This window comes from Varanus komodoensis, unplaced genomic scaffold, assembly GCF_004798865.1.
Source record: "Varanus komodoensis strain SLA01 unplaced genomic scaffold, ASM479886v1 scaffold2, whole genome shotgun sequence".
Lineage (NCBI taxonomy): Eukaryota > Metazoa > Chordata > Lepidosauria > Squamata > Varanidae > Varanus > Varanus komodoensis.
The window spans coordinates 4,305,788-4,329,593 of NW_025335568.1; the positions used below are offsets into that span (position 1 = coordinate 4,305,788).

General features: G+C 49.4%; 1 protein-coding gene across 1 annotated transcript; it reads left to right on the top strand.

Annotated features, from left to right (window-relative positions):
- Window positions 1–9,783: 9,783 nt before the first annotated feature.
- Window positions 9,784–13,591, top strand: LOC123022558 (vasotocin-neurophysin VT-like). Its single transcript, XM_044428355.1, has 3 exons — window positions 9,784–9,903; window positions 12,309–12,510; window positions 13,422–13,591. The coding sequence occupies exons 1-3, from the start codon at window positions 9,784–9,786 to the stop codon at window positions 13,589–13,591; spliced, it is 492 nt and encodes a 163-aa protein (XP_044284290.1).
- Window positions 13,592–23,806: the final 10,215 nt, after the last annotated feature.

Consider the following 23,806-nt stretch of genomic DNA (forward strand, 5'->3'; position numbering starts at 1 on the left):
AAGCCTCGGGGCGGCTTACAACACAATAAAATACAATAAAATACAAAAATAACAATATAAAATTAAAATTAACAATATAAAATAAATAAAAGATATAAAAGATATAAAAGAAGTTATAAAAGAAAAGAAGTCGCCCTGGCCAGATAAATAAGTAAATATTGTTAACAATTAAAATGACGTTTAAATAAAAAGGTCTTCACCTGGCGCCGAAAAACAAATAACGACGGCGCCAGGCGGACCTCTCTGGGGAGCACATTCCATAGATGGGCAGAGCTCATCACCCACGGTCCCTAAGATCAAACAAGCTGCCCCGAAGCATCCATGGGAAATGAAGGTTGCAACACTCCCAGCTGCCAGCGAGAAAATATTTAAGCGTTCTTAAATAAAATTTGTGGGGAGGAGGGTGTCTCCATGGGCACAAAGAAGCTTTCTTCCCTGCAGATCTTTTGGACTGCCGTGCCTGCATTTCCCCAAAAAGCACGAAGCTGGGGCTTCTGCTGACCTTGACATCCAGCAGGAGAGGCGGCCAGCCTGCAGCTGGGTCATTCTGACACTAGTTCACCTCCAACGCGCTGCTTCCACTGCCTGCCCCAGGGTGCTAAATTGCCCCCGTCTGGTGCTGGCTGTATCATAGCCCTGTGACCATTTTGGCACGAATGCATGTGGCCTTCCCTGCTTTAATAGAGCCACCTTCCCATCCTTAGGCAGAAATGGCATAAAGCACCATTTAAGCAATGATTGAAGGCATAATGTCCTTTAATTTCCCTGTCTCCTTGGAAGTGTCTCTGACAACAGCTTCTCCCTGCTCTAACCGCCAAATGGACACATGACTAATATAATTTTATACTGCTTTGGCCTCTGCAGAAAAGCTAAATGGCACCAATTTAAACTCATCCTATCATTATGTGGTGTCCGTTCCTCATGGTCACTTCTTGAGGTTTTCTCTTAAACGCCTGGGGAACAGCCAAAGTGCTTTCCGCTGGAAGATTTTCATCTTTTTATCATGGTACTTTTTGCAAAGAGTTAAGGGTGGATCTAGAAGTTTTAAGAAGGAGAAAGATAATCTGACAAAAGCACCATTTATTGGTTGCAATCCCATGCATGTTTAGATGGAAGCCAGGCCTGCCATTCCTAAATTGCTCTAGCCCAGTGGCTCTCAACTTTTTCTTCACCGCGGACCCCCTTTAAATACATTTTGTGGCTGCAGACCACCAAGACTTAAGATTTAAAACATTAGACTGCATCAAATATTTCTTTCAGTTTTCTCATGAAGGGTCTTCACATTTGGACAGAAGGAAAAATAAGTTAATCTGTTAATGCACGCGCCCCTTTTATAATATCTTTATTGCAATGATTCCATACGAATTTCAAATAATATTATCAATACTCTTTTCGCTCAAATGGCCCATTTTATGTTATTTTGACATGCTAATTTGGAATTTGTGTCAATTTTCACATTCAGATTTGATGAAGAGTTTTTAAAATTCTTCTCATCCCGCCCTTGTTTGTCCATGTTCGGTCACCATATATTTTTGGTTTTGGATCCAGGGCCAGCACTTGAGGAACAGACTTCAGCCCCGTTTTGGCCCTGAAGAGGGCTGTTGGGTTAAGAAAATGTCTTTGAGAGAGGAATCGCCTCATTAAAGTGTGTCTCACCAACCACATGAGCACCGAAGCTACAACCACATGGAACCACTAATACGATATCCGCATACAAAAGGCACATGAAAGCGAACACTAGAAAATTATACAAATATAATTTTACAAGTTTTACTTCACTTAGCACAAGCCACTGGGGGAAAGGGAACCTACTATGTTTGTATAATTACAACTCATTCATTCGTTCATTCAGATTTAACTGCAAATCAAGTAACCTTTCTTCAAGCTTTTGCAGATCCCCGGCGGTCCGCGGACCACAGGTTGAGAACCATGGCGCCAGCCAGTCAAACTTGCATAGCATGCCTTTAAATGAATAACGGTTGCCCAGGTCTTCAGACATAAGGGCTCCCAAAACAGCCTGCATACAGTCAATAGAAGCAAGAATGCCATGGCTCACAGGCTGACAATCTGAAATGTCTCAACACAAAAGGAAAAGGGGATGAGGAAGGAAGAGGGGAGAAAGGAAGCAGCTCTACTTCCCATTCTTTGAATTCTACCTGTGTCTTTCACTTGTAACCTGCTTGAGTTTTCCCGCTGCTTTTCCGGCATCCTTCCTGCTGAAAATCTGTTGAAGAGAACAAGGAGGACCACCTGCAGCGCTCACACTTCTTCAGCCAGCAAAGAAAACTGTGCCTCTGTCTACAGCATTCTCTCCTGGGCTCAGGTTCTCTCTCTGAATTAGGACTGACAGGCTGTGCCCGCCTTCCCCTGCCTGGGGTTCCAGATGTGTTGGCAGCTTCCCAAAGGGGGTTTCAGCCCTACCTGGAAATACCTGGAATCAAACCTTCTGCATACCCATCGGGTACAAAGAGGTGCCCTTCTCCAAGCTACAGGTCCTGCCAGCACACCTGGAGAGCACTAGGCAGGGGAAGGCTGGCCTATACCTTTATCCTCCAAGCACCCAACACTGCTCCATAACCTTCCCAGGTAATGCATGCTCCAACGCACGCCTTCCGCCTCACTTTCTTTTGCCCTTTTGCCGCAAGGCACTTGCCTTGCAGCTAATGGGGCAGGATAAAAATCTAATAAATGAATGCCGGAGACCTTTGGGATGTATTGTTCTGCTCGTTCTCTCTTCAGGTGCTCTGCCCCCTCCATTTCTCAGTTTATCCCCTCTAATTAAGCAATGAAGGCGACCTTTAATAATTGCTTCTAGAAGATTAAAGGAGTCTTCCCGGGCAGCCAGGAGCCCTTGAGGGGGTTTGCTGACGTGCTTCTTGTTTGCAAGATTTCTCTTTGCATATTCATTTCACGTTCCGGGGTCATTCCCTGCTGCTGACGGGCCTGGGATGCTTCTTCCTTGGGGAACAGCACTGCAGGGACGGCGTAGTGCATCCAAGAAAACGTGTTTGGGGGAGGGAAGCAGAGCCTGGAAAAGCAAGTACACAATAAGGCAACCTGGAGGGAAGAAGTCTGGAGAAGGGAAGGCATCGCACATCACCCCCAGGAACCCTCCTTCCTTTGGTAGCAGTTCTGCTGCAAATGAATCTGACTTAAACCTGAGAAATAAAAGGAGGGTTTAAACAGAAACAAGCAGTGTTCTGGACGGTTATGCATTTGTTTATTGCAAATGGCCTTTAAACCTATATAGGCTCTCGTATTCCACATTTTGACCATTTCTTTTAAACTTTTAAAAAGTTAAAAACTTTTTGAAAGCTTTGTAAGTTTGTAAAACTGTTTGAACACTTTACAGTACAGTTTAAACTTCTGAAAACTTCTGAATTTGTTTAAACAATTCCATGGGTAAGAAAAATTGTATGGCTTATAGCCAGAGGCCATTGGCAAGAATGCAAAAGTAAACGGCAGCATGCAACCTTTTAGGATCAGAGATGGCCTGTCTTCCAGTACCAGGCAGATGGCCTGCCCTGCTTCAAAGCATCCCAGAACTTGCTAGCTGTGTATTGTGCCAAAAAAAAATATTCTGCCCCTTTTGGTGGTGGCTGCAGAATGGGTTGCAGAATTCCTTCTGCAAAAAGACTCGCCTGGCATCTCCTTGGTGGTCCCTCTGGGATTCCATGAATACATTTTTAAAAAAATCCTCCACGTCTTTAAACAATTCTGTGCTTTTACCACTCTTTCTGCTAGATATTTGTTATTCATCTGTGCTTGTTGTCTTTGCTGGATTTTGTTTCATATATACCGCAATTGCTTATGTCCCAAATGGTTATTTTATGAGCTTGCGTTTTATCCTTTTCTGCCATATGCTGCTCAGATAATCATCTTATTACACAGCTTTATCTAATTATAGTAAGCAGCAAACAAATGTAAGGAAATAAACAGAGTAAGGAAATAAGCCACCTATCAGATCTGCAAAACTGGGAGTTCAGTTGATGACCTTGCGCTTAGGCACTGAAGAAGAGGAGCCACAGGTGTTGCTGGGCCAAGCAGCATGAACCCTCCCCCCCAAATTTATCCCCCTGGGCCCCAGCCCTGTCCCAAAGAACAAATCCCTAAGTTTCAGGCTGAGACATAAGGGCTGCCAGCCCTCCCACTAGGGCAGTGGTGGCGAACCTTTTAGAGACCGAGTGCCCAAACTGGAACCCAAAACCCACTTATTGATCGCAAGGTGCCAACACTGCAATAAAACCTGAAAATGGAGGTTTTAGTTTAGAAAAAGCAACTCAGCCAGTCAGAGCAACTATATATACATATATATCCTTGGCAGCGCACCGACCGGCCATGCGAAAGCTCGGACGAGTCGCGGCTAATGAGTCATGGCTTGTGACGTCATCGCCTGGCGCCGCTACTCCTTTCCAGGCATGCCCATGGCCCTTATGTGCGCTGTTACCTGATGCTCGGCTGCTGGGGTGATGCTGGGGGGACTCGGCTCATGTGCCGACAGAGAGGGCTCTGCGTGCGCATTGCGGCATGGGTGCCGTAGGTTTGCCACCGCTGCACTAGGGGAACAGGAGTCCTCACTGAGCGACTGGATGGCTGCATCAAGAGGACCGATGCAATGCCGGCACCCAAACGAACAGGAAATGGGGTGGAAGGTTTCCGGAGTGGAAGAGTGGGAAGTGCCATTGTGACCTGCAGATACTTTCGACTAATACTTGCTGCAATTCGAAACACAGCACTGCAGGGACCAGCCAAGGCAGGACAGTTCTCCCTGGTGTGCTTTTTTAAGTTGTGGGAAGCATTTTCCTTTTTCAAAGAGTGTGATCCTTAATTTGCAGGGCCGGGGCAGGAGATGGACAAGGTGTCCTACGCACGCTGCAGCATCCTAGAACAGCCGAGTGGTGAGGGGCCAGGGGCGCACCAAGGAGCCCCGCTCCTGCTCCATGCAGGACTCCAGGTCAAACCGTCCCTCCCAGACGGCTGCCCAGTTGCCTCTCGAATGCATGGGGGAGCCCACAACCTCCCTAGGTCAGGGGGTCCATTGTTGTACTGCTCTCACAGCCAGGACGTTCTTCCTGATTTCCATACAGAATCGGGCTTCCTGGAACTTGAGCCCATTGCTTCAGGTCCTGCACTCTGGGGGGGGGGGGGTGGAGAAGAGACCCCGTCCCTCCTCTCTGAGCCAGCCCTTCAAGAACCTGCCAGGTGCTACCTATCCCGCTTCAGCCTTCTCTTCTCCAGGCCAAGCATGCCCAGCTCTTCCCAGCTCTCCTCGCTGGGCTTTGCTTCCATCCTTGTTGCCGTCTCCTGAACACCGTCCATCCCACACGCACAAGCTGGGCTGGAGCTCAGAAGATGGCGTGCGGGCCTCCCGGGCAGCTGCAACCCTCCGCTGGGCCCTCCCTGCACATTTCTTCTAGAACACCAACAAGGAAGGAAGGAAGCCATTAGTCTGTGAACAGATGGGGATCTGAGTGGGGGCTCGTTTCTGGCTGGGGCTCGGTGGTCACACCTCCGTCCCAGTGCTGAGTCAGCCTGGAAGGCCATCTGCGCCCGGCAGAGCCTTTCCCGCCAGCATCTTGCCGGGTGCAGAGTGTGGGCTACGAGGAGGAACGCAGGAGCTTTCCAGTGAGGTGCACGACCACCAATCCCACCACAAAGACACGATTCCAACAACCTATGTGGGTCCATCACAAAGCCTTTCCCCGGAAAACCATGTGCCTCGAGGCTGCAAGCTGAGGGCTCGAGAAAGCAGCAGCTCTGGAGGAAAGGTTTTAGGATGAAAAAGCTATTTGTGAAGAGCAGAAAAGGGGAGGGGGGACCCAAGATGTAAAACTCACTGGGAAATGCGTGGATAGCACAGTTTGGAGGCTTATGATGAGCTGCAGGGCACGGGTGTATCACCTTACTCCCTTGCTCCCAGGAAGGATCTTCCCCACAGACGCTGATTTCATTTTCGAAAGGCTTTAAGACGCACATCTGCTTTACAGCTCCTACTTCGAATCACCTTCACAGACACCAAAGTGGGCCCTTTCTGAACCTCTGGCCAACCTCAAACGAATCCTGCCCCTTGTCCTTCAATAGCCGGATCAACGAGGAAAATCCGGCAGGTGCGCTTCTTCAGCCTTGAACGAGACGCAGCACCCTGCCAAAATAATTTCTTCTGCACAATAATTAATGCTGATATTCCAGGCTGAGAGTGATGAACTTTTTGCCGTGCAAGGGCCAGATTCTTTTTCTGAACTTTCAGGGCCCCAGGATGAAGTCAAAGGGGGCAGGACCAAAATACTAAAAGTGTGAAAAGGTTTGACATCTCTGTCCTACACAGTCAGGCACCTTCTGCTGAAATCGGTCCAGCCCAGCACCTATAGCCCTATTTCACAGATCATACAATCATAGAAGAGCAGAGTTGGAAGGGGCCAAGAAGGCCATTGGGTTTGCAAGACACCGAGTCACACCCTCCCACTCAGGTGGCTGCCCAGTTTCGCCTTGGATGTCCCCAGTGTGGGAGAGCCCCCCACCCCTCCAGGCAGCTGGTTGCACTGTCCTATTGCTCTGACAGTGAGGAAGCTTTCTTGGTGTCCAGCCCGAACCTGTGTTGTCACAACTTGAGTTGATTACTCTGTGTCCTATAGTCTGGCCTCAGCAAGAAGAGATTTTGACCACCTTCACTGTGACAGCCTTTGAGGTGCTTATAGAGGGATCTCATGTCCTCCCTCAGTCTTCTCTTCTCAAGGCTGAACATGCCCAGTTCTCTCCATCTCTCATCACAGGGCAGCGTTTCCAAACCCTGGGTCATTTTTGTTGCCCTCCTCTGGACCCTTTCTAGTTTTTTGCATCTTTCTTAAATCTTGGTGGCCAGAACTGGACACAGGACTCCAGATGAGTCCTAACCTGTGTTGAGTAAAGGGGAACTATTACTTGATTTGGAAGTAATATTTCTATTAATGCACCCCAAAATAGTTTTTCCATCTAGTCCACTTTTTACTAGTTTGCTTATCAGGATGTTGGTGAGGCAGCCCAGTGAGGAAGAGTGCTTTCTCAGTGAAAGTCAGAGGACGTCTGAACCAGAAAGGCCGTGCTCATTTACAGAGGAGAATCGCTGATGATATCCGATATGTGAAATTCCCTGAATCATCTGTTGACAGCTCAGATAAAGGTGACATTTCAGTGCGGGGCGTTCGACGCAGCCTCTGCAACTTCACAGCTGTTCCCAAAATGATTATCTCGAACCTTATGGAAGGAACTGGAGGGGGTTCAAAAGCCTTCCGCAGCCGGGTGGCTGACTGGACATGACAAAAATGTATGGAATTTCTGTGAAGCAAATGGAATAGCTCAGAGCAGATTACTCAGGTCTCTGAACTGGCTTAGCAGCTGCGTTTGAATAAATGCAAAACTCAGGAGCGATTTAACGGGAGGGCTTAGGGAAGGTGCTTAACTAATAGGGCTTTAAAGGGCCGGCTTCCCTTGCATCAGGCAGAGGAGGGGCGAGGTGGGCGCCTCACCCCCGGCTCCTCCTGCTGCCCTCCCTGCCAGGGAGGTCTGCCAGAGTCTGGCCAGCCACACCTGCTGTGCCAATTGCAACACCTTGTGCCGCAGCCATGAGCTCCCGCCAGCCTCACGAAGCACCTCGCAAGGCGGCAGCAAACAGGCCGGCGGATCGGCCGGCCCTGCAGGGAGGCTGGCTGGCACAGTGGGCGGGCAGGGTCAAGCGAGGGGTGGGAGCGCGGCCTCCACAGGTGGCAGGTGCGTTGGGCCGAGCCGGTCGCGGCAGGACGGGGGCACCTGGGAAGCCCACACCGCCTGCGGGCAGAAGGTCCCCGGTTCCCACAATGCTCAGTGCGAGAGCGGCCGCCTGGCACGCCGGCTTCCTGCGATGCCGTCCCCTGACCGAGCATTCCCCCCTCCCCGTTTTTCCTCACCTGCTCTTCCTGTAAACACACCCGGGCCCAGATATCTCTGTTGGTTACATCCTGGCCCCGCTCTTTTGCAAATCTCAGAGCAGCACACGCGACTCTTCCTTGCCCTTCGGATCCTCACAACAACCCTGTGAAGGAGGCTAGCATGCAAAAAGGTGCTTGGCTCAAGAGTTGGCCAGCGACCCTCCTGGCGGAGGCAGGCGAGAAAGATCTTGGCTCGCGTCTTCCCCAGTGCTCTTCCCTTCTCCATCCTGGTGCCCTCCAGAGAAGGTGGACCACACCTCCCATCATCTGCAGTGAGCTGTTCTGCTCCAAGACACCTGGAGGGCAACAGGGCCGGGAGTCTGCTCCAGCGACTGCGGCAGCTCCTGAAATAATGGCAGAAATTCAACCCCGCGTGCCTTTAACTTTATTCTCATTGTTCATTGAAAATGATTGTCATCCCACTTCTCAGCCAAAAGTTCTCCTGGAGCAGATTGCAATGGTAATACATGAAGGCCTAAAAAGACATGGTATAAAAGGAAAAAGGGCTGGGGAGGGCAGAGGAAAAAATGAAGTTGTCATTCAGCCGGCTGATGGAGCAATCCCTCTTCCCTTCCCGTCTGCCTCACCTGAGCCTGCCCTAGTGGCTGTTGGTGGGAAACGTTGAGGGAGGCCAAGCTTGGGCGAAGAGGACTTTTTGGATGCCCTGGCTTCCCTTCTCATCTTGGCCTGCAGCAAGTCTGATTTAACTCCCTGCGGTTAAAAAGGCTTCCTTTGGTTAATATATTTATTATTTTTCTTATATTCTTAAATTTATATCCCCCTTCCTTCCTCTTGGGAGGAAACCAAGCAACTTTCACCGTCCTCTTCCTCTCCACTTTAACCTCACAGCAACCCCGTGAGGGAGGCAAGGCTGAGAGTCTGCAAAAGGATTTCGAGACGAAGTGGGGATTAGAACTTGGGTCTCCCCGGTCCCAGTCCAGCAGTCAAATCGCCAGACCACGCCAGAATGGATGGGCCTAACCTTGAGCCAGATTAAGAGGTGCCGAGACTTTTCAGACTCCCAAAAAACAGAGGCACGATGCTTTCTCTACTCCGTGTTTACAACTGGTCTTTAACTCGTTGTTACCGAGCCCGTCCATGGCTGGAATTCATTTGGCACAACTCCGTTAATGTGGAGCAACAAATGCCTGGAAACTGCTGGAGTCATGCAAGCCAAGTTCTCAGTACCTCCGATTCTCTTGGTGCTTGCGGGGAAAACCCTTTCTTCTCTCAGCAGTAGGAAAGAAAGAAAGGTACACCTGCTAGAGATGCCTGTCAGATATAGGGCTACTTGTGAGTAAGATTCCGGGGCTCATGCAGTCAAACCATGCCACGAAAGCAGGACCAGAGAAAACCTAAAGGCTTGTGTAGCAGTGGCAAGAAGCATTTGCTTCCCCTGCTTCTACTCGGAGAAAGGGGGTATATGCCCAGGTAGAAAGAGAGAATCCGCAGCAAGAGCCTTTCTCAATCCCGCTGCAGGCAGGCAACTTCCCCCCAGACTCGCGCCCTGCAACTCACCCTGCTCGGGGGCGGCGGAGGGGATACAATGAGATGCACGTCTTAAATTCTCCTGTGCCAAAAAAAGCGGCTTGAGGGAGTTGAGCCTCCCGGCCAAATTGGCTCAATTATTGGATGCGATGCGAGTCTTGCTCCGGGTGGGAGGTGGAGGTGCAGAACTAGCCTCCCCGGCGATGCTGATGAGCGTGGCGTTACGCAGAGAGGGGCGCTGGGAAGGGTATAAAGGGGCAGGGGGCCCGCCAGGAGCGCACGCAAGCGGCAGGCAGGCAGGAGAGCCGGAGAGCCGCAGCGCCCGCCCGCCCGCCCGCCCTGCAGACCCACCAGGATGCCCGAGATGTCTCTGCCCACCTGCTTCCTCTGCCTCCTCACCTTGTCTGCCGCCTGCTACATCCAGAACTGCCCTCGTGGAGGAAAGAGAGCCTTCCCGGACACAGACATCAGGCAGGTACGGGAGAGCGAGCTGCTTGGCGCGCGTTTGTGCGGATGTGAAAGCAAGGAACTGCTTTCCACGGTTCTTTTCCCAGTTTTCATCAGCAAGGAAGGCTCGTGCTGCCAGTGTGGGTCTGCGGGAAGAGGGGCAAAACTTGGGAAGGTCTCAGAAGGAAGGGAAGGAGCACTGGGAGGAGGAAGGGAGCAACCCTCCCGCTGCAGCGAGAGGGGTCCCCAGGAACCCCTGAGAGCATCTCCGATGCCCGTCGTAAGTGAAATAGGTCGGGGTGCTCCTGGGCGGAGGGCTTCTAGGCAAAGGCCTGTGGAGCTGGCCCACCTTAGCAGGTGTGAGGAACCAGGTTGGATGAAGTGCTGGGAGAACATGGGTTGGGGTGCAAGCGGGCAGAAGGTGAGGATGACTGGACCCCACACAACATTCTGTGTTTGAGGCAGGAGCTTGCCTGACAGGAGCCTCCTTTGAGAACATCCCAGCTGAGGCTCGGAGTCGGCCAGCGGCCAGCTGGCTTCAGTGCCTCAGACAAGACACCGTGTTTTATCTCCGTTCCGCATCTATCAAACGTGCATAGGTGCTCCAGCAGGATTAACCTGATGCAGAGGTGCGGCAGAGGCCAGTGTGGCACAGATTAAAGAGAGTTTAATCCTGCCAACATTTCCCTCTTTTAAAAGTTCTTTGCTGGGAGCCACAGAGAATCCTTAGAACACAATCCTTTGTGTGTCTACTCAAAGTAAGTCCTAGTGCGTTCAAGAGGACTTACTCCCAAGCAATTAAACAGAAGCAAGCAGTTAAACTTTGCATGTTTAACTTTCTTCTGCAGCCAGTACAGGGTTGCCAACTGCCCTGCCTTGCTCCTGTGCATTTAACAGCAGTTTGGTCTGCAGGTATCAGCACGCAAGCAAAGGTTTTCTCTGCATGGCAATTGCTATGTTGGTTTGCTAATATTTGCAAAACAAACTGCAGTTGGAAAATGGACCAGTCAGGAAGCTAAGCGGACTTACTCCAGTATTTGCTCATGTAAAAACCAAATCTCTCTTGATCTGAATCCTGTGTTTGAGCCAATCTGTTCATTAAGTATAAGTTAAACAGTTTACTCTTGCACAGCCTTATTATATTGAGTTCTGCTGCTCTGAAATAAAACGTTTGTTATGGAGGGATGAAGAAAATTCAAAAGTGGCAACCTTTTAGAAAGAAGTAGCCCCCTTGGCTTCAATTAAATTACACTAATGTAAACAATTGCCAAAATATTCTGTTTGCCCCAAGCATCAGCTTGTTAAAATTAAATTCACATTTGCAATAATTAGGTTGTGGATCAGGTACCCTGGTGAGGCTGAAGCTTTAAAAAGGGAACGGTATTTCTAAACTCGTTTAACAATAAAAAGGATTTGGAGAGAAAATGCCAGTCAACTCAGTGAAAGTAGCAAAAATACTCAGGGGGCAATCCTGTGTTCATTTAGACAAAAGGATGTCCTACAAGTCCCAGCATGTCCCAGCATTAAAGGAAAGCATTGATTACCTTGCACAACATTAAGTAATTGATGGGCCATGATACAGGATCAATGAATTTGACATACAATAAGAGAATCTGAGCCACAAGCGGGCTCTTGCCACCATTCCGTTGATTGATTTATTAATAATAGCATTCCAGGGACCAGGCCTGCTTGTCACATTTAATCGGGGTAGCCAAAGATGGCTTTGTGCAGAGTAACCTTGCACGGCTGTTTCTGCCTCCCATTTAGGGCAGTGCAGTTTAGAGCAGGGACTTTTGCATTTACTCAGATGTGAGTCCGACCAGACTTATTCCGAGGGAAACATGTGCAGGATTCTTCTGCAAATGGCTTCAGAAGAGGAGTCAGAAGGCAGTCCTATTAGCCCGAATGGTCATATGGACCCTCCAGACATAGGAGCAGTCAGCAGATCTTTGAACGGAGAAGCCAACTGTGGAGAAAAGCCAAGTATTCTGCACATAGTTACGTCTTTCCACCAAAAGTGGTGTCCAATTCAACTGAAAGCAGTAAAATATGGGTGAAAACATAACCTGACATCAGAAGGAAGCAGTTAAAAATTCAGGGGCAAAAGACAAGTCAGCAGCCAGCCTTTGCAACCCTGAATGTCTTTGCTTGCTGGAAGGACTGGGAGGGGGATCTAACCTAGCCTCATTCGGCAGGGAGCTCCAGGGTGGTCTTGGTGATGGAGCAAAGACCAAGAGAAGGTCCTTCCTCCATTGTCTCAAAACCCAGCAGGCTTGCTGTTATTCCACAGGGTCTGATCCGAAGCTGTATAGAACTTTCTAGGCCATAACCAGCGTTCTGGATTGTGCCTGGGAATGGACCAGCGTAGTTGCCATAACCAGGGCTCACACCCCTTCATCAAGCCACGTGTCCTTCACATCTCTTCCCTCTTAGTGCATCCCGTGTGGTCCTGGGAACAAAGGGAACTGCTTCGGCCCCAGCATCTGCTGCGGAGAGGAGCTGGGCTGCTACTTCGGCACACCTGAAACTCTGCGCTGCCTGGAGGAGAACTACCTGCCCTCCCCTTGCGAGGCTGGAGGAAGACCTTGCAGCGCAGGCGGGAGATGCGCAGCCTCCGGCATTTGCTGCAATGAAGGTAACTCTGGAAAATGTGACGAGGGCAATGGGGGCGGGTGGCAAGAGGAAGAGGAGCCTGTAGGCAGGACTGCCAAAGAAGCGTGAATCCGAGCGACAGGCGTATTCGAGCCTGTGGCTCCTTCCTGCATCTTTTGGGCTTCGTTCCCCATCTGGATACCTGCACAGGTATGAGGGATACCTGGCTTGGCAATAGTACCTGTGAAAGGGAGAACTGGTAGGTCCCTAATGTTGTCTGGACTCTTGTCAAATTCTATGAACAGGACGGAGGCAGTGGGGTTAGGGTTTTTCTTGTTTCTCCAAAAACAACGGTGGGTTTCTTTCTCTAGTGGGTGAAATGCACAGCTCCTTAGAAAGAACCGATCTTGGGAACAACCAAGAAGGAACAATGGAGCTGTGTGGAACGCGGCTACCTGAATGCAGCCTGGTCAGCTGATGGGGGCATGGGGGGGAAGACCTTTGAACAATCATTTTGATCTGCAGAACTTGGGAGGGGATGCCTTGTACCAGGATCATGTGCAGATCACCCTGCAGTTAAAGGCACAGGAGCAAGATCTGTTTCTTTTATGTTAAGCATCCTTGAATTTTTCCTTCAGGCTGGCAGGGCTGTATAACTCAGTTCTGGGATAACCGTTTCTGAAAGCTGGATTAGTCAAAGGTACCTGAAAGCTGGATTAGTCAAAGGTGGAGGAAACCTGGCTTCTTAATCCAATCATATCATACCAGAGTTTCGCATTAGAGTAGTTTACATTGCCTCCTACCCAAATGCATTCTGGATAGGCCTTCATGGACACAGTGGGCAGGTTGTGAGTGGATCCGGCTGGAGGTTGGGGTCAGACTAGATGGCCCGGGAGACCCCTTCTGACTCGCTCTGTTTCTCTGTTTCTTGTTTTTCTGCTCTTGCTTCTGAAGAGAGCTGCACGGCTGACGCTGCATGTGCAGATGACTCCAACAGCAGAAGTCGGATGTACTCCGAAAGGAACCTGACAGTGCTGGACGGCTCTGCAGGGGACCTCCTCTTGAAACTGATGCACGCAGCCAATGTAAACAAGCAGCAACAGGGCAAACAGCAGTTCTACTGAGGTCGTAGGGAGGCTGTCTGGAACAGGAGCTATTTTGCGTATGGTTCATAACACTCCAAGAAAAAGAAATTGAAGAAACCCTAAATGATTATTTCTTTCAAGGAAAAATGTAAATACAGGGCAACTAATAAAAGTCTTTTATTGCATTGTGTGGTGAAGGTTGTTGTGTTTTGTTTCTGCACGGAAGGAAGTGGAGTTTTCAAATATGTGTGTGTGCCTTTTTGGTTGAGTGTGTGAGTGTAATGTTTGAACTCTCTCTCTCTGTGGGAACTTCCTTCAACCTGAGGACCCAACAATTCCATTTTAGATAAGCTCTCAGAAGACTGCATTGGCTGGGAGAAAGGAGAGGTCATTGGAAGCATCCCAGAAGGTTGCCTCAGGACCCCAGGAGGATCACCCCTGGCCCCTGTGTTTCCTTGCCCTAGCTGTATCCCAACAAATCCCAAATATTCTTCTTGAGCAGAACTGAGGCCAAATTGGACAGAGAAAACAAGGAAGGTTTGCTTTGCTGAGTGAAAGAATCAGCCGGATTGTGTGCCTGGAAAAATGCACGCTCAGCATCATGGTAGACCCAAACAACTGACCTACACTGGCTCAACATGCACATGGTGGGCATGTCGTGAGCAGAGCCGGCTGGTGCCAGAGGTCAGACCAGATGGCCTGGGAGGCCCCTTCTGACTCGCTCTGTTTCTATGTTTCTAACATGGGAAATGTGCTGTGAGAGGAGTAGGGGTAAGACATCTCTAGAGGGAAAGCTCTGAGTGCCTTGCTGGCCTCGATTTCCGGGATCCTTTTGGGGTGCCAAGATGACAGCTAAAGGGATACAGTGTGAGCCAAACAACCCGGTGTTGTTTGGACTACAATTCCCACCTTCTCAGCCAGTGGGCGGGGATTATTTATTTTATTTTATTTATTTAAAACATTTCTATGCCGCTCCCATCGCAACAAAGCCTCAGGGCGGCTCACAACAAAAATTATGGCACTCGTAATCCAAAATATCTGGAAGGCGTTGAGGTGACTGGATAATAAGTGAGGGTGACTGGAGGCAACACAGAGCAAAAATGATCAAACATCATCTGGGTTCACACGGCAGCCAACCCAAGTGCCATCCGGCAGAGGCTGAGAGCTTCCTTCCGGAACATCCACCCTGCCCACTGCTTCTGTGACCCCCTTCTGTGGGGCTTGCACCACCAGTCAAGCCAAAGATGTCACCCAACATCTCCATTTCGGCGCACAAGGGCAGTTGCCTGCCGTGCACGAGGGTCTCCTTAAAACGTCCATGATTTCATTTCAATCGCCCACCCACTTTCCTCTCGCCAGGACCTAAGGTGCCACACACAGAGTCCCCCTCTGCAGCTCCTCCGCTCAGGAGCCCTTTGAGGTGGGCTAGGCCAAGAGTCAGCGACTTCTCATGGCTGAGTGGCGACCAGAACCAGCTCTCCCGCACCCCAGCCCAGACCCTCATCACTGCAGCAGCCCCGTATCTCTGTAAACCCCCTGGATGGATTTACGCAGGAAGCCCATGGCTGGTGTCAGCGGTGAGCCAAGCAGGGTACGTGCCAAAGCCCAGATCTTGCCACTACGCTCAATACAGGAACCTTTTCTGCGAAAAATGCACAGAAGAGGTGCTATCTGCAGGTAAGACTTTTGCTCCAGGAGTGCTGACGGTTGTCCTGCGAATCCCAGAACACTGGAGCTGGCAGGCCCTGGCAGTCCAGAGGCACCTACTGCATAGCTATTTGGGATTAAAAAGCAGGCTGCCGCTCTGAATTTGAGAAAGGAGCTGAGCTCTCGCTCTCCTCCATGTCCAAGGCCACTGCTGGGTACCCCAAGCTTTCCTCATTCCTGCAGGGCAAGTTGGAAATCCAGAGTAATTTACCTGCTGCTCTGCCCAACATTTCTGGCTCAGAAATCCTGCCATGGACCCTGAACTCTACCTGTAGGTCTGCCTTTTGCAGGACCCTTTCTAGCTTATCAAGGCAACACTTGCAGCGTTCCCAAAACATGGGTCCTCAGCTTCTCTGTGACAGCCCCTGGGGTGGGGGTGGGGGGGGAGAGGCCAGCTGCATCCCATAGGAAATGGGCTCCAACATCCCACTGCGCTGTTCATTTAAGCCACTCGTGCGCCACTGAGGTCGATCCTCCTGATACTTGAGCCCTTCAGCGCTAGTCCTGCCCTCTGGGGCCACAGAGGACAAATCTTGCCCTCTTCTGCGGTTATCCAGTGGTAGAGAGAAGACTCTGCACATCCCCAAGTGCCTTGCAAGTGTTGCCATCTTCTTTACAGGTTTGGGGGCAAAACGGGACTAGGAGGAGGCAATGATGGCCGAGTCTTGAGTCTCCAGGAGGTGGATGGTTGCACTTTTTATTTTTATTTATATTTCGATTTATATCCTGCCTTTTTCCTACGAGGGCTCAAGGCAGTTTACATCATTCTCCTCCTCCATCTTATCCCCACAACAACCCTGTGAGGTAGGTTGGGCTGAGAGTCTGCGACTGGCCCAAAGTCACCCAGGTGGCTCCATGGCTGAGCGGGGGCTAGAACCCAGATCCTCTGAGTCCCAGCCCCATGCTCTTAACCACTACACCACACTGCCTCTCCCACATTTCTCACACATAAAACACACACGTGTGAATTCCTATGTGTTTGCTTTGATGCTATTTCGTTCTCTCTCATTTATTGCTAAATGGTTTTGTAAGTTAAGGAAAGCAGGGAGTTTGCACTGGAGGAAAGTCTGGGCACTCAGTTCACACAGGCACCTAAGCACCTGAGGCTAGTAACCTGGAATGTATAATATATTATCATCCCTATAATTAGCAATGTCTCCGCACAGAGGGGCATTGAACACTTGACCAGATAGCTCTGTCAGCTGATGAACCACAAGTACCAGTCTTTGTTTTCTTTCTTTTCGCAGAAAATCCAGTAATATTATGGCCAATACTAAGCACCCCGGTGCTTTCTTTGTTGCTGTCCCATCTTTTCTCCAGATCTTTGGCAATTTCCTCCAGTTAAAACCCACTTACAGGACCCCACTGTCCAGTGTGGATAGGAAAATGCTGTTGAGGCTTTTAAGGGCAACTCTGACTGGAAGGAATAGCTTGATTGATTAATTGACCCATCATTAGACTAATTTTCCTGTCAGGCTATTTTGACAAAACAGAAAGACAAAATTAAAATAATAAGCTGAAACCAGTAATCAAAAGCTCCTACCTCTCAAGGAAAAGTAATTCATGACATCAGCAATTCTTGATTCATAGGTAGCTTTTAAGAAGCAAGTAGCAGGAGCCAGGAAACTTCTAATTCAAAATGCAGAGGACCTTTGCTGAACAGGTTATTTTCCAGCTTAAGTATGATGGAAGGATCTTGGCCATGGGAATAAGCATTGTCAGGTAACATAACACTTATATTAAGTGCTATTTAATAGTAGTGTTTAATTTCCACTTTCAGCTGATTATAAAAAAGCACCACTTCAGCTCCACTAAAGTACCACAGCATGAAGCAACCCGAAAGCATCATTCTAGGTGACCTGGCTTCTTTCTTTAGTCGCTGCTGGGTTGAGAATAAAAAGGTCTTGATGACTGATGCTGTCCAATGAACCGACATTTTCGGTAATTGCCCTAATGCAGCCTTGGAAACTGATCCACTCGCCCAAACAGCTGCCTGCAAACCAAGGTTGTTCTGACCAGAATAACATACCAGATTAGACAGTGGGGGGTTTTTGAAATGCATTATTCTGTTTGGTTGGCTTAAGAAAAAAACCTCCATAAAGAGAAAGCAGACAATGAAGAATAGTATTAACAAGGAGAAACAAAATAGGCTACGCTGTGGTCTTAAGGCATGCACTTGTTGGGAAAATACAGAGAAATTCTGATAGAAAAAATGTTGCTTATATGTGTCTTTGTGTTATAAAATCAAATCTACACCTGTTTCTCACAAAGCAGCAGAATTCCAAGTCAGATTACTGTTTAGTATTGTTGTTACATTAAGACTGCATTCTTAGCCGGACCGAGAAGCTGCTGGAGGCTAATACTATCAGTGAGGAAACACCTGTGCTCTCATCAGCTGCAGAAAAACTGAACCAATGGTGTCCATTTGTTTCTGAATGGACCCACCTAAGCATCTAGTCCCTCAGAGGCAAGCCCCTGCTGAGCGTAGTTGTCAAATTTAAACTTGTCCTGAACTGTCAAGAATTTGCTCGATTGACCTGTCAATAAAGCAATCAGTAATGTTTTCCATGCTATTGATACCAGTGTTTCTGATTGGTTTAGAACATTATATATCATGCCTAAAGACATCAAGATGCTATTGTACCAAGATTATCTAGCAACTTAACACTCTGTATTGGTGTATGTGACTAGCAGGTTATAAAAGTGTCTGTACATGGGCTGTGATTTTGTATTCTACCCAGTAATGCATTATCGTTAGTGACTGCAGGTACTGGGCCACAGATCAATAAAGCCGCAGAGGTTCAAACGTTTGATCTTTCCCACAGACCCGAGTGTTCATTTCCTCACACGATGAAACCAAGATTCTGTCTCACGTCACAGACTATCTCAGTTCATTAGCTATTTAGATGTCATGTTAGTGCTACTGACAATATAGAAAGAGGATGGCATAAAAGACTCAAATCGTCATTTCATCTGCAAACTGCCTTTGGAGACATTGCTGTGTCTGGGCAGAACCCCTCCGTGCCATCTCATCCTCCAAACTCTGGAGCCTATACAACAGTTCTTCCCAGACTTTTGCCCTCCAGATGCTTTGGAGTTCAACTCCCATCAGCCCCAATCAGTATGACTAATGGTCAGGATTCTGGGAGCTGTAGTCCAAAATGTCTGGAGCTGGAGACAGCTTCTCTGCAATATATGAGCTTTCTCTCCTACTCTGCTGTTCTAATAACAGATGTAATGCCTAGCTGAACACAACGCGACCCACGTTGGAAACAAAAGTTCATCATGATTAAGTCCACAGTCCTTATTTAGGAGCAATTGCTCTCAATGGGATTTATTCCTATGTAAAACTATTTCCATGAAAGCAATGGAGAGGGAACTTAGTCCTTAATGACTTGATGAAGAGTGCTGGAGAATTCAATAGCTTTTTCACTCTTTTGTGGCATTTGATTGGCGCTAATAAAGGTATTGCCCAGCTGTGCATTTGGGCAGTTTTCTTATGGCTCAACAGTGCTTCATTTGCTTTTTAAGAGCCATTTAAATCAAGGTAATAATGATTTACCTTTGCTGAGGTTAAGCCTAGGTGAGCAAAACAACATGAGCCCTAAGTGAGCAATAAAACCACAGACTAATCTTGTAATTCATAGGAGATTTGTCCTAATTCAGAATCTCTTCTCGTGTGCAACTCATTGTCCAATGCTGTGAATGGATAATGGCCGCTTTGCGCAGGAATCATCCATATGCTTTGTGCTGCTGTCTAACTCTGCCCTGCCTCTCATCTTCCTTATCACCTTCAAAAGATCACAGCGTGCAGTGTGTATACCTGTCCCACTTTGTTGAACCCATGTGGCCTCTAGGAAGCACTGCCAGGAGAAAATTCAATCTTACTTTGTGTGTGTGTGTGGGGGGGGGGGGGGGAAGGCATCATTTAAAGTGGCTTGTAAAAATGTACAAAAATGATCCATCACAAATATGTGTACTATCAAACTATCAAAAATAAATAGTTTCTGGGAAGTTTAATTACCTTGAACTTCTCCAGAGCTTGTTGGTTTGCATACCACAGTTGCAAAGCAATATTCTGATTTAGACAGATGTCTGACCCACCATAAGACTTGTTCTCTACATCAGCCAACCCTAACCGCAGCCTGAGCCTCCCAAATGTATTGGGCTACAAGTCCCATCATTCTCAGCCAGGTTGGGAAAAGCTACTTTCCAGAACACAAGTGTTAATCAAAGGCTGAAGCAGTTTGCAAACTAAACAACCCCCTCCTCTAGATAAATTAGAGTATTGGACTAGTGTATTAGCTCAAGAGCCGTGTGCATGGGCATGATTTCGGGTGTCCAAAGGGGGTAAGAGCCCACTGCAAGTACAGTGGGAAAAGACTTGGGAATTTGAAGTCTTATGGATCCTAAAAAATACCCCAAAATCAAGAAACCCTGTAAGATTGCATCAAACCCCATCACGCTTGCAGTCCCACAAAGAAAGCTGTGAGGCTGATGATGTTCCGCTGGGTTGCTCTGTTGAAGGATGAAATGATGAGCCAGAAATTTAAAAAGAAGCATGCTTACCCATCTGAAAAGCCACTGCAAAGCTCCTCTGGCTGGAGCAAAGCCTCAGGTCTACGAAAGCAAAGCAGATCTGCCCCTTAGGTGGGAAGGCGCTCCTTTTATATATTCCCAAGGGAAGGCAGGACTTGGAGGAGAGATGGAGGGAGGAGGCGGAGCTTCTAACTTTAACCTAACCTCTCCCGACCTAGCACTTCACGATGCTGTCAAGCAACCCACATGCATTCGGGTCCGTTAGATTTGCTCTTCTTCCAACGAGGAATGAGAAGTGCAGGCCAGATTATTCACCTGGCAAAGAGGCGGAGACGCAGAAGATGTCACCGCGCCACACCTGTGCCTCCGTGCCCACAACCTCTTCCTCCGGACCCTCTCCTTTCCCCCCAGACACTGTTTGCTTTGTGGTTTCTCAGCGTTTGTGCAGTTTTTTTTAGAATCTACCCCCTTCCCCATCTCCAATGTTGAGATGCATATGGCTTAGTCATTGGCGATAAGAGTTTAAGCGAAACTAGGCTGGTGCCTTGGCTGTTTTGGCCCCGTCACTTGGGCACAGACTCAGGACTTCTCTGGAACGCCATCCCTCATTTTACATGGTTACGTAGCAACTCTTTTCAGCAGGCATTTTTTATTTATTTATTAAGACATTTTTATGCCGCCCCATTCGCCAAAGCCTCGGGGCGGCTTACAAGGCATCCTACTGGCACAGGGCTGGGGGATCTATCCAGATGGTCTGCCCCAGGAAAATGAAGGAATCCAGTGGATTTCTGGTTGCTGTGGGAGATCTTTTAGGGGGAAAAGCTGGCGATTCAGCCAAGGCCCTAGTCTCACTGGAGAAAGGCAAAGTGAAGAAGGCCCATCTGCCCTTCCCCAGTGCTGCAGCGTCCGTTCTGCTCCTGGGCTTGATGCAAAGGCCAGGCATCAGCAGGGGCACAAATGGCGCAAGCTTTGAAGTGGAGATGAGCAGCACCCTCTGCAGCACGGAGTCGCGCCTCTTGTTCAGCAGCGCAGGCAGCTCAAGGCGTTCAAGCTCAGGGAGCCCAGGTTCCATTTACGGTAGATGCCGGGAAGCACTTCCTGACAGTCAGGACCCCGAGGGTGTGGAATGGGCTTCCACGGGAGGTCGTTGAGGCCCCATCGGTGCGGGTGTTCAAGGATAGGCTGGACGTCTACATGGTGGGCAGGTCGTGAGCGGAGCCGGCTGGAGCCAGGGGTCAGACTAGATGGCCCGGGAGACCCCTTCTGACTCACTCAGCTTCTGTTTCTATGTCCCTCTGCAGTTTCCACTGTGTCCTGTGGAGCCGTGCACTGGAGCTCCTTCGGGTGTTCACACTCTTGCTCGGAAACGGATGCCCTCCACGCCACTTGTGCCGCTTTTCGCCTCGTAATTGGAGGAGAAGAACCACTCGCCTCCACAGTGAACATGATGCCCTTACTCTTGCGGCTCCGCTTGGAGTGAGCGTGATTCTGCGGGCCGGTTCAGTCGCCGAGGCCTCCTGATGCGGGCCCGGTGCCGACCAGCCAAGCAGTGACCAGCCATGTGCTGCCTCGTCCCTCCTGGTGAATGAAAGCTGGCTGGGGAGGCACAGTCGGGTGGGGAGGCGAGTGGTGGATGCGCCTCTCCTTGGAAGAACGGTGTGTGCCTTCTCCCGCAGCAACTCACCCCAGTGGTCCTTGACAAGCAGCACCCCCGCTTTTGCACGGGAGGTCCTCGAGAGGGTCCTGGCCGAGCAACTCGATCCATTCCAGCCCGGGGTTTGAGCTGCTTGTGGAGCAGCATCAGCTTTTGTCGCTCTGACAGACAACCTTCACCGACTGCTTTTCGTTCTGCTTGCTCTCTCCTTGGCCACGGCACCACGCTGGGTCGCTCCACGGGCTGCGCCCTGGAGGCATCGTATGGCTGAGGTTCTGCTGCCTCCTCCCAGGCCCCTTGGTGATGGGGTCCCATTCTGTCCCCAGCGTTATTTAACACGTGACATTGTTGGGAGCAGCCTCTGGAAGATTTGGAGCCGTGTGCCACCACTAGGCCGTAAGACCCACTCTGGCTCCCTGTGATGGCCGAATCAGGTGAGGCAGGATCAGACTCAGCGACCATTTGGGTGAGGTCGAGGTGCTGGAGCCTGGCAAGACGGAAGCGCGGCGGGTGAGGAGCTCCTGGCTCTGGAGGCTCACTGCCCATTCTGGACGGGGCTGCACTCCCTTTGAAAGGTCAGGTTTGTAATCTCCTAGCTCTAGGTGGTACTCCTAGACCCACGGGCTTCAACTGGCCCACCTCCTCACAGGGACAGGTTAGTCACAGGGGCACAAGCATCAGCTACCTGGTTCAGCCCCCCATCCTTTTATTGATTCTGCCTTGACTATTTGTAATTGTTTCACCTTCATTATTTAGCATTCAGAAATCTCTGCACTGGAATCAGAAGTGGCGTATGCTTCTCGTAGTTGCATAAACAAACACCTCCCCACAGCCCAGGCGCCGTGTGCTGGCAGGCACAGAACCTTCAGCACCTGAGGAAAAACCTGTGCGGACAGACCTCCACGCACCACTCCGCCTGAACTGGAGTGAGAGCCCGACTTGCCTCATTTGCTGGAGCCCTGCAGCTGCCTCCTCTCCTCTCCAAGCACTTTTACATGCTCTTGAACACTCTGTTTCTAATGCAAGTCTGACCAGGGCTGGCATGGTGGCTGATACAGGGGTCTGCCTACCAGTGGAAGGATAAGTTAGACCATGCCGCCTCCTGCCCTCCCAACCCACTGATGTCATAAGCACGCAATACTGACTGATTTCTGTCATCTCTTATTCTCTGCTTTGGTTTCCTATTCCCCTTTTAAATGGAGTACTTATCATGTAATGCCAGCCAGTCAACCTTTGTAATAATCCAGGGCAGAGAAGAACATCATCTTTGACCCCCAAATTGTCCGCTATACTCTATTTAAGTGCCAAATATTAAAGCAACAGAAAGCAGGTGACAGAGGTTACTTTCTGGACAAGCATTCCGCGCATGGTGGTGAATTAGGCAAGGCAGTGTGGGGGTAGATACATTATAAGGCTAACATGCTCAATAGAGTTAAGAATTTCAAGTTCTTGCCCATCTCTGGAGAGATTATGAAAAAGGTGATTTGCTCTAATGAAGGTCAGAGAGGAAGGAACAGGTATGATTGCACTGTCTAATTTAATTAATAGTTGGTATTAGTCATTTATACTCCTCACTCGCACCATATCCTGATATACCAAGAAGCATGGAGTAACTCTCTCGATCGTGGTCACAAAGATACACGCAGCCGCTACTCTGGATCTTCCTAGCAAAATGGCCACCTGCCTTTGGAGAGTTCCTGTGCCTTCTCTGTTATGATTTTGGCCACAATCCCAGGGCAGGTAGAGGCTGCTGGGCAGACGTGGGGTGATTTCCAAGGCCACAGCAGGCTCTCTGCCTTTGGAAGGCGCCTGGTTCTGCCTTCTTTCCTTGCCGGCTGAGCTCCTGAAAAGGAACCACTGCCTTCAGGGCAGATGCCTGAGGGGAGGGGAGGGGAAAGGCCCCTCCGGTTTCTGCCAAATCCAGGTGGTGGCTCAGACCTTCCTCCTCACAAGGAGAGGGCAAATGTCCTGCATTTAAATGCCTCTGAGTATGAAAGGAGTGCAGATTCTTGCTCTTGACTGGATGCCTGAACCTTCCACATTCTGATCATTATGACCAGCCCCTCAGGATTTTTATTGTTTGAGCTGCATGGCATGTATATTTCTGGGTAAACTGTGATTGTAGCGCATCAAGCAATAGGAAAATAAATGCAGAAGAGGGCTTCCAAGAGAACGTTAGAGATACAGGCAGTCCCCGGGTTATGAACGAGTTCCGTTCCTGAGAAAATGACGTTTGTCTTCAAGTTGAATCTGTATGCAAGCCGGAGCACATGTTGTCAGCCCCCCATATTCGTGCAGGTTAGAGGTACAGGGCCCCCATGCAAGTGCAGAAATCACGAATATATCTAGGACCA